Consider the following 9,954-nt stretch of genomic DNA (forward strand, 5'->3'; position numbering starts at 1 on the left):
CCCGAGGACAAACACAGAGTGAAGCTCCCTCCACACCGTCATATCACACACTCCTGGGACAGGCACAGAGTGAAGCTCCCTCCGCACCGTCCCATTACACACTCCCGGGTTCAGACACAGTGAAGTTTCCTCTGCATCATCCTGTAACATACTGCCAGAGATGGGGTCAGACACAGAGTGAAGCTCCCTCCACACTCTTCCATCACACATGCCAGGGTCAGGGTCAGACAGAACAAAGCTACCTTTGTAACATTGGGATCAGGCAGTGTTAATCTCTCTCTGTATCATCCTGTCACACATTCCCGGGGACAGTCACAGAGTCAAACTCCCTCCCCACCATCCCGTCACACTCCCAGGCTGGGACACTGAGCTAACCCACGGTCTGCATCACTGGGAAAGAATTTGAATGGACATCTTCAATACCTCACTGCAGCAGGTATCGTTCCTGCAGTGTTCAAGACAACCACCATTATCCCAGTCCCCAGGAGGGTGACAATAACAGGCCTTCATGACGCACTGACCTCCACCACTATGAAATGCTTTGAGCATCTGGTGATGGAACACATCAAAGTATACTTCCCAGAGACGCTGGACACATTTCAATTCACCTTTGGAATAAACCGTTCCACAGTCTGTGCTGTAGTCTTGTCTCTCCACCATCGACTTTAGCTTGGCGTTTAATACCATAATTCCCCAGGTGCTGGTGGAGAAGCTGTCCTCGTTGGGACTCAACACCCCTCCCTGTAACTGGATTCCGGACTTCCTAATGGAAAGACTACAGTCTGTCCATGTTGGCACTGTAACACTGAGCACTGGCGCGCCTTAGGGCTGTGAGTTCAGCCCACTCCTGTTCACACTACTGACTTATGACTGCACCGTCAGATCCAGTTGCCACAATAGCATTTTCAAGTTTGCAGACGACACCACAGTTGTTGGGCCTCGTCAGCAAACGAGGTAGAAATGGTATGAGGGTAACAACCTGAATCTCAACGTGGACAAGACGAAGGAGGTGATTTTGGACTTCAGGAGGACCAGGAACGTCCACCCTCCACTATGCATCAACAACTCTGTGGTGGAGAGCACCAAGTTCCTTGGAGTACACTAACTAGTGACCTATTGAGGACACTCAACATCTCCTCACTTGTCAGGAAGGCGCCACAGTGACTACTTGCTGAGAAGACTGAGGTGGGCACAACCACAATCACAGCAACCTTCATGAGCTTTATCGAGAGTGTCCTGGCCGTGTGGCGTGATTGCTGCAGAGAAACGGATTGGAAGTCAATCCACAGGACCATCAGAGTGGCAGAGAGGATCATTGGAGTCTCCCTCCCCACCCCCCAACACCATTGACGTGATCTACCAGGATCGTCTGAAGAGGGCGCGCAAAATCATCAAAGACCCCGTCCACCCTGCACATGGCATCTTTCAGTTGCTCCTGTCAGGGAAGAGATACAGGAGGATCAGAACCAGCACCACCAGGCTGAGGAACAGCTTCTTCCCACAGGCAGTGAGAATGCTGAACGACCAAAGGAACCGCTCACACTAACCATCCGAGACTCTTATATTCATGAAACAATATTTATTTGTATAGATGAATACTTGTCCTGCATATGTATTGTTTGTATGTGAGTTATGTCTGGGTGTGTGTCTGCGTGTTTTTGCACCAATGACCGGAGAATGCTGTTTTGTCAGGTTGTCCTTGTACAATCAGATGACAATAAACTTGAAAAATATAGGTTCACACCTGTCGCAAAAGTCTCTGAGTCTGAGGGGGGATTGTGGGAGTTCTCTGAAGAACTTCTTGTGAAGAAGAGTTTGCTTCTTTGCAAGTTTAACCCTGCATCCAACGACGTGCATTGAGTGACTGACTGGCAGTCCATCTGGGGCGATCTATTCCACCGCAAAACAACATTTTTGTTGAAATTTCCCATTAGTATCTTAAAAGTCAGCGTCTGCCCTCCCCGTTTCTGCATTTGTTAACCCCAGTGGTCGGTTAACGAAGGCAGCATCTCGGAGGCCTGCGAACCTCGGCCTAACCTTCAGGCGCAATTGGAAGATTGCCAGGTAGCTGGTTTGCGAAGTGGCCAGACGTCTTCTCTTTGGTGCTCTGCTGCCTCGACAAAAGGATTCGTGTCTTGATCTGGATTCCATCCAACATAGAACATTCCCAGCATGGTACAGGCCCTTTGGCCCACAATGTTGTACCGACCTATATAAACAAATGAAATCTTCCCTACCACCAGCCCAGAACCCTCTATTTTCACTTCATCCATGTGCCTGTCTAAGAGTATTTTAGATGTCCCTATGATACCAGCCTCCACCAGCACCATCAATGAATTCCAGGCAACCACTATGTGTAAAAAAAAATGTTAGTGCTTATGTCTCTCTTAAACTTTCCTCCCCTCACATTCATAACCTTGTAGACCTAGTAGTTCTCAACCTTTTCCTTTCCATTCACAGTCCACTTTAAGTATTCCCTATGCCATCGGTGCTCTGTGATAAGTAAGGGATTAGTAAAGTGGTCTGTGAGTGGAAAGAAAAAGGTTGAGAACCACTGATAGATGAAGCCAACTCTTATCCTTCACTTCAAAGGGAAAAGCCCCAGCTCTGCTAACCTTGCCTCATAAGGCAACCGAGGCAACATCCTGGTAAATCTCCTCTGCCCCTGTCCGCAGCTTCCATACCCTTCGTGTAATGAGGTGACCAGAACTGAACCCAATGCTCTGAGTGTGGTCTTACCAGAGATTAAAAGGGCTGCAACATTACTTCATGACTCCTGAACTCAAATCCCCGACTAATGAAGGCCAGCACACCATAAGCCTTAACTATCCTAGCAATCTTGATCATGTGTGGATTTGGATTCCAAGGTCTCTCTTTTTGTCCACACTATTGAGTATCCGACCATGAACCCTGTACTCTCCCTTCAAGTTTGTCCTTCTAAAATGCATCACCTCACACTTATCGAGATTAAACTCCAACTGCCTCTTTTCCACCCAACTCTGCATCCTGTTGTAACCTTTGACAACCTTCAGCTCCGTCCACAACTTCTCCAACCTTCGTATCCATTGCAAACTTACTGACTCATCCCTCTACCTCTTCATCTAGGTCATTTCCAAAGAAATCACAAGGAGCAGGGGTCCCAGAAAAAAAAAAGGGTGGTGCAGCTAGTGCAGTGGTTAGTTCAACACTGTTACAACACCAGCAATCTGGGTTCGAATCCCACGCTGTCTGCAAAGAGTTTGTACGTTCTCCCCGTGTCTGCACGGGTTTCTTCTGGGTCCTCTCGTTTGCTTCCACCCTCCAAAAATGTACAAGGTTGTGGGTGTAAATCAGGCCTGTGGGCCGCAAGGGCCTGTTACCAAGCAGTATGTCAAAACAGCAGAACTCCACCAGTCATTGACCTCCGGGCAGAATACAATCCATTTACTACTACTACCCTCTGCTTTCTGAAGGAAAGCCAGTTCTGAATCCACACACCCAAGGTTCCATGACTTTTTACCATGGGGACTTTGTAAAATCCATGTAGACCACATCTACCACCCGACCTTCATCAATTTCTTTTATAACTTCCTCAAAAAACTCAATTAGGCTCATGATGCACGACCTTCCCCTCACAAAGCCATACAAACCATCCCCAAGAAGACTGAACTTCTCCAAATGCTTGCAAATCCTGTCCTGAAGAATCCTCTCCAATAGTTTATTCACCACTGATGTAAGACTCACTGGTCTATAATTCTCTGGGTTTCACCTGTTACCTTTTTTAAATAATGGGCTGGGCCATTCTCCAATCCTCCGGCACCGCCCCATGGCCAAGGAGGATGCAAAGATCAGAGCCAACATCCGGCTATCTCTTCCCTTCTTTCCCATAGCCAGCTGGGGTATATCTCGACTGGTCCAGGGGACTTATCAATCCTAATGCTTTCAAGATCCTCTGAATCTCAACATGGTCCAGCACATAAGCTTGTTCTATTCTGACCTCACCTTGACCAAGGTCCTTTTCTCTGGTGAATATTAAGCATTGGTTCAGGACCACCCCAACCTCCTTTGCCTTCAGGCACATTGGCTCCTTTATCCTTAAATGGCCCCACCTTCACTCTCCTCATCCTTCTGTTCCTCACGTGCGCATAAAATGCCATAGGGTTTCCTTAATTCTACCTGCCAAGGAGGGTGCCCCTTCTAGCTCTCCTGAGACTTTCTTGCGTTCCTGGCTACCATACAATTCTCATAGGCCCTTCCTGTCTCCTACTTCTTAAATCTAATGTCTGCTTCCTTCTTCCTCTTGACTGGCTGCCTCACCTCTTTTGTCAACCACGTTCCCTTATCCTTCCATCTTTTCCCTGTCTCAGTGGGACAAACCTGTCCAGAACCCTGTGCAAGTGGTCCCTAAACATCCTCCACATGACTTCTGTACTTTTCCCCGAGAATGACTGTTCTCAATTTACCCTCCCCAGTTCCTGCCTTGTCCCATCATAATTAGCCCCTCCCCAGTTGCTGCCTTGTCCTGTCGTAATTAGCCCCTCCCCAGATCCTGCCTCATCCCATCGTAATTAGCGCTTCCCCAATTAAACACTTCCCATTTTGTCTACTATCCTTGACTATAGGTCAGGGAGCTGTGGTCTCATTACTGAAATACTCCCCCACCGAGAGGTCCGCCACCTGACCATGTTCCTTACTCAATACAAAATCCAGTACTGCCTCTTGTTGGCTAGTTTACACACCGTGTGAATCCTTCTCGGACACTCCTGACATTCTGCCCCATCTACCTCTCTCACAGTTGGGAGGTGCCAGTCAATGTGAGGGAAGTCTCCCATAACAACAGCGCAGTGATTCCTGCGCCATTCCAAAATCTGCCTGCTTTTCTGCTCCTCGGTGACCTGAGGGTGATTTAGGTGGGGGGTGGGGGAGTCGAGAGACTGCTCCTAACTCAGGCATCGCTTCCTTCCATGCAGAGACCTTGGGATAGTGCGATCTGCGGAGGATCGTGGGAACAGTCTGCAATCAATGTGAAACTTTCAGGACTTTGTTCTGTTTTGACCAAGCTTGACCGGTCTCATGGGAAACGGGAGTTACTGGTGCTGGTGGGAGCAGCGGCTCGAGACCTGAAATCTCTCCAGATTGTGTGGTGAAGATCCTCAGCGGTAAACGCTGGAGAAAGCGTGAAGGTGATGGTGAGGGTTGTCAGCCACTCAGCCACGACAGCAACTGCGAGGATGGACTGGAAGGCTGGGATTTATTTAAAAACTGCTAAGGGAGCAGCCCTGGCCATCAGTAGGGGTTTGAGGTGGGGTGGGGGCGTGGGGGAAATGTTCCTGCAGGTGGACCCTCTTGTCTGCCAGTCAGCGGGTGATTCTGTCCCACATCCTGCCCACGATTCCTACCCCATTCCATCTTCCGGGGAGATCTCCCTGTTGGGTTTCAGGAACCTGAACTCAGGCACATTTACTCCTTCCGATGCCAGGCGTTTGTGTTACTGGGAAAGGAGAATGAGACTATGGGGCAGGTCCAGGTCTAGTACGAGGGGAAGGTACACCAGACCGACTGGTCCGTGCACTGTCCGCGGCACCATGTTTATAAAGGGCTGGGGCATGTTCGGAAGGACTGCCCCAAGCTTCGAGAGGCGAGTTCCTCCACTGGCTCTGACCCCCCTCCCCATCCCCCAGTTCCTGTGGCAGGAGACGCTGGGGCAAAGCAGGGGGTGGGGGAGGGGAGGATCATCCAAAGGGGAGGAAGACGAAGAAAAAAAATGAAGCACCTAATAGAAAGATCTCAGAATGATCCAACGCCTGCACCCACCCCTGAACCCCGGGTGAGAGAGGCGGTCTGCCCTGAGTGGGTAATGAAAACAGAGGACAGCGGGCGGGAATATGAAGAGCTGGAGGCAGAGGCCACCTGAGCCGATTCGTGCCCCCAGGCGACATCCTTCTTCTGGACTGGGGGATGGGGAACTGGGATGACGTGAGGGGAAGGTTTTGGGTGGGGAGGTGGACCCCCAGTCTTTGCCCCCTCGTACCTTGGTGCGGGTGTACCTGCTATTGGAGAGGTTGCATGCCAAACTGAAGGTACAACTGTGTATCAGGGCGAAGATACCGACCTGAGGTTAGTCCCTGGGGCTACCCAGGAGTTATCCCTCCCAACCCCAGTCCATCATGCACCGAGGGGATAAATGGTGCTGGTGGGACGGATCCTGCTGAGCTAGAATCCTGAGAGATGCCAGGAGGTGAGGGCAATGTGGCCAATCTTGGGCTCGATGCCTGCAGTGGAGGAGACCTCTGTGGGCAGCCCCCAGTTGGTCTGTTCTCAGAGTGAGTCGGGAGAGGCCCCTCCTCCACTGGTCGTGGGGGGGGTGGGACATTGACGGAGGTGACACCAGCAGGTGAGTTCCTCTGGGACATCTTGGGGAGTGACTATACACAGGTCTTAGGGGAGAATCTGGCGACGGGGAAGATGCCCCTCTTATGGCACAGGGCCGTTGCAAACATGCTGCTGTTAGAAACAGAAGTACCTTCACAGAAATTGCTCGAGACAAAAATTGAGAACAAAGAACATTTATTATACAACAATGCAAAGTTGGGTGCTTCCCCTTACCCTGGGAATACACACATACACTGGGGCTCACCCAGCTTTTATACAGTTTATTTCAGTATAGGAATACCCTCCCCCTTACATTCTTCTGCCTCCTGGATAGGTTTGGCATTAGGCAATCCTGCCTGCCTACGTGCTGTTTCTGTGAACTTGGAGGACTAGGGGGTATCCTGTCGGTGTCCCATCATATCATTGTCCTTATTCACACCTTCCTGACTCTCAGGGCTGACTAACTTCTTACATGCAGAACTTGCTAATTCTGTCTAAGGCTAGAAGACCCTTATTCAGACTAACTTCCTACATTCTATTATCTATTATCTATCCTTATCTTATTCATACTGGTGAACTTGCTGATTCTGTCTAAAAGGCTATTCTTATCCTATTCATACTGGCTTTATTCATTACACATATATCTATACTAGTTTCCTCATCTTAATATTTTTATATCAGTTTTTCTCATCTCTCACACTGCCGAAGAAGGGTGATCTCCGTCTATTGAAGAATCGGCGCCCAGTCTGTACCGATTTCAAGGTGTTGGCCAGGGCTATGGCTAACTGTTTAAGTCCTGTGCTGGCCCAAATGATCCACCCCCACCAGCCCTTCATGGTCCCAGGCTGGTCCATCCAGGACAATATCGATCTGGTCCAGGACCTGGTCCACCATAGCCAGACGACTGGTCAGTCGGCTGCCTTTCTCACCCTTGCCATGACTACATGTTCACCACGCTACAAGCCTTTGGAGTCGGCCCCCATTTTGTGGCCAGGGTTCGACTGTTGCACGCTGCCACAGAGGGCCTGGTCAAGATCAATGGGTCTTTGATGGTTCCTTTCAGTTTCAGGAGAGGAGTGGGACAAGGCTGCCCCATGTCCAGCCTGCTCCTACCATCTGCGTAGGGCCATGCCTATGTCTCCTTCAGAGGAGGCTGAGGGTTTGGTTCTGCGTAAACCAGACGTGCAGGAGGTCCTCCCGGCCTACGCTGGTGACGTGCTCCTGATGGTCACAGACTATGTTGATGTGATAATACTTGTAACGAGAAAAAGGGAAGAAAAGGGTCAAGGTCGGACAAAGAGTGAAGCTTCCTCCGCACCGTCCCATCACACACTCCGGGAACAGACATGGTGAAGCTCCTTCTGCACCGTCCTGTCACACACTCCTGGGGACAGGCAAAGAGTGAAGCTCCCTCCGCACCGTCCCATCACACACTCCGGGGACAGACACAGTGAAGTTCCCTTCCCACCATCCCATCACACACTCCTGGGGACAGACACAGAGTGAAGCTCCCTCTGTACCGTCACACACCCCGGAACAGACACAGAGTGAAACTCCCTCCACACCGTCTCCTCACACACTCCTGGAGACAGACACAGAGTGAATCCTTCCTGTAATTTGGTGACCAGAACTGCATACACTACTCCAAATTCACTCTTCTAATTTCAAGTACTGGGCCTGTCATTGATGCCTACATGTTCTCCAAGTCTCTCATTCCCTGTTTGTCTACCGATGTGTTGACGAGTGGATCAGAAACAGGCCATTTGGCCCTTTAGTTTTTTATTTCTGTTCTCCCTAGTTGCCAGTGCGCCAATCTCCCACATCCCCCACTCTCCGTCTCCCTCAGTGATACGGGCCCCTCCATGCCCTCCTCCAAGGGGGAGGGGGGAAGGTGAGAATCCAAGAGAGCCATCTCCCTCTTGAACTGCCAGCCTATCATTCGGGGATGGTCACCGTACACCCTGCCTCCCCCTCACCCCCAGTTAGAGGAACCACCTAACCCTTCCAAGACCCCCAATCTTGGGGGAGGGTGCTGGTAATCTAGTCCCCGCCCCCCCTCCTCTCTCCTACTCTCTGATAAGGGACGGTCGGTCCCTCGTCCCATCCCAGGAATTGATTGGGTGAACTTGCTGGCCTGGAACCCTACCTGATATCCTGGGTATGGTCACATGGGGGTGAAGGGGGGGTACACTGAGTCCACTCCTGCACTCCCTCCCTACCTTGGGTGGGGAGATGAGCTCTGGGCACGATATTCCTGGTCACCGTTTCAGACAGGAGGCTGCAGAATTGGAGCTTGGGGGGGGGGTCCCCACTACTCCAATCGCAAGGCTCCCCTTCCTTGGGCGGGGAGACGAGCCCCATGCGCAGTACTCCTGGTCACCATTTCAGACAATGCCCCTGTGTAATTGGAACAAGACTTTTCCATTCTTGACCAAACTTCTTACGGTAGTGATCATCATACAATGTTTGACCTGCCATTTGGCAAAGAATGCCCACATGCTTCTGAACACCAACACCTTCCGATCACTCTCAGTGTCAATGCTGACAATTCACACTTGCCACAATATACTTTCCCTGCTACCTCTTCTCTTACCCCATCGCTGTCCACACTCTGTCTCCCCACTGTTTAATTTGTAAAAAAAAAAGTTAACTATTGTTTTAATTTTAATGATCAATGGACAAACCATATAACCCATGTTGCCCAATTAAGAGATGAACCAAGTAGGTTTTCAGAACGAGAGGAGACTGAAGAATGCAGAGGAAACCCCTGTAAGGAGAAGGTACCAACTGCATGCAGGTTGCAACACATTCAAGGCCAGGACCACCGGCGCTGGACCCTCTGGAAGCTGCCTTTCGCCTTCTCTGCAGTCCAGGGAGAAAGGTCGAAGCCTGTCCATTCTCTCCTTATAATTCAGGCCTTCCCTTCTCACTGGGGCAGGGCAGTCGGGACTGGGGTTCACTGTCTGCACATTGTCCCCGTGTCTGCTTGGGTTCCCCCCACCCGCCACCTCACCCCCCGCAGGCTCCAGTTTCCTCCCACAATAGGTTATAATGGGGTGTAAATTGGGCGGCACGGACTCATGGGCCAAAATGGCCCATTACCGCGCTGTACTTAAATTTATAATTTAGATGTTTTTATATAAAAAAGGAATGTTTTCTGCCCCCTTCATCCCACTGTTACTATGTTTGTTGTCACATAGGACACAACAGCACAGAAAAAGGCCCCTTTGGCCCTTCTAGTATGTGCTGAACTTTTTTCTATCTCCCAGTCCACTGTTGTTCAGGAGGCATGGATAGGGTGGCTAGCCAGCGCCTTTCTCCCAGGGGGTGGGGGCGGGGGCGGGGGTGCACCAGAGGACATCTTTAGCAAAAGAATTTGGTGGCACTGCTGGGTACCAGATACAGGATTGGTGAGGGTTTTGAGGGCAAGGAAGCCTCCCGAAGGGCCTCAGGCTTCCTGATCGTGTCGGAGGTTTGGGATCTACAGCTCGGGTGGCGGATGGGGGGGTGGAGTGGGTGCTGGAGGGGAATCCGCGGGCACTCGGCGACACTGAAAGGACTCTGGCTTCATAGGCACTTTCAAGCGGCCGTGTAAAATGGGGT

At 50.7% G+C, this 9,954-nt stretch overlaps 1 protein-coding gene across 4 annotated transcripts in view; it reads left to right on the top strand.

The window, feature by feature from the left end:
• Positions 1 to 9,614, top strand: part of LOC138764608 (ER membrane protein complex subunit 9-like) — a 30,085-nt gene extending 20,471 nt beyond the window's left edge. For 2 of the 4 annotated variants that reach the window (XM_069940736.1, XM_069940731.1), the window contains one exon: positions 698 to 1,741. In XM_069940736.1, the coding sequence (XP_069796837.1) occupies positions 698 to 767 (70 nt within the window). In that variant the 3' untranslated portion in view covers positions 768 to 1,741. Of the gene's footprint in view, positions 1 to 433; positions 1,742 to 4,949 lie in introns of those variants that run through there. The other 2 variants (XM_069940733.1, XM_069940732.1) reach the window with 2 other exon arrangements.
• The last annotated feature ends 340 nt before the right edge of the window (positions 9,615 to 9,954 follow it).

The sequence above is a fragment of the Narcine bancroftii genome, chromosome 5 (genome assembly GCF_036971445.1).
Source record: "Narcine bancroftii isolate sNarBan1 chromosome 5, sNarBan1.hap1, whole genome shotgun sequence".
Classification (NCBI taxonomy): Eukaryota; Metazoa; Chordata; class Chondrichthyes; order Torpediniformes; family Narcinidae; genus Narcine; species Narcine bancroftii.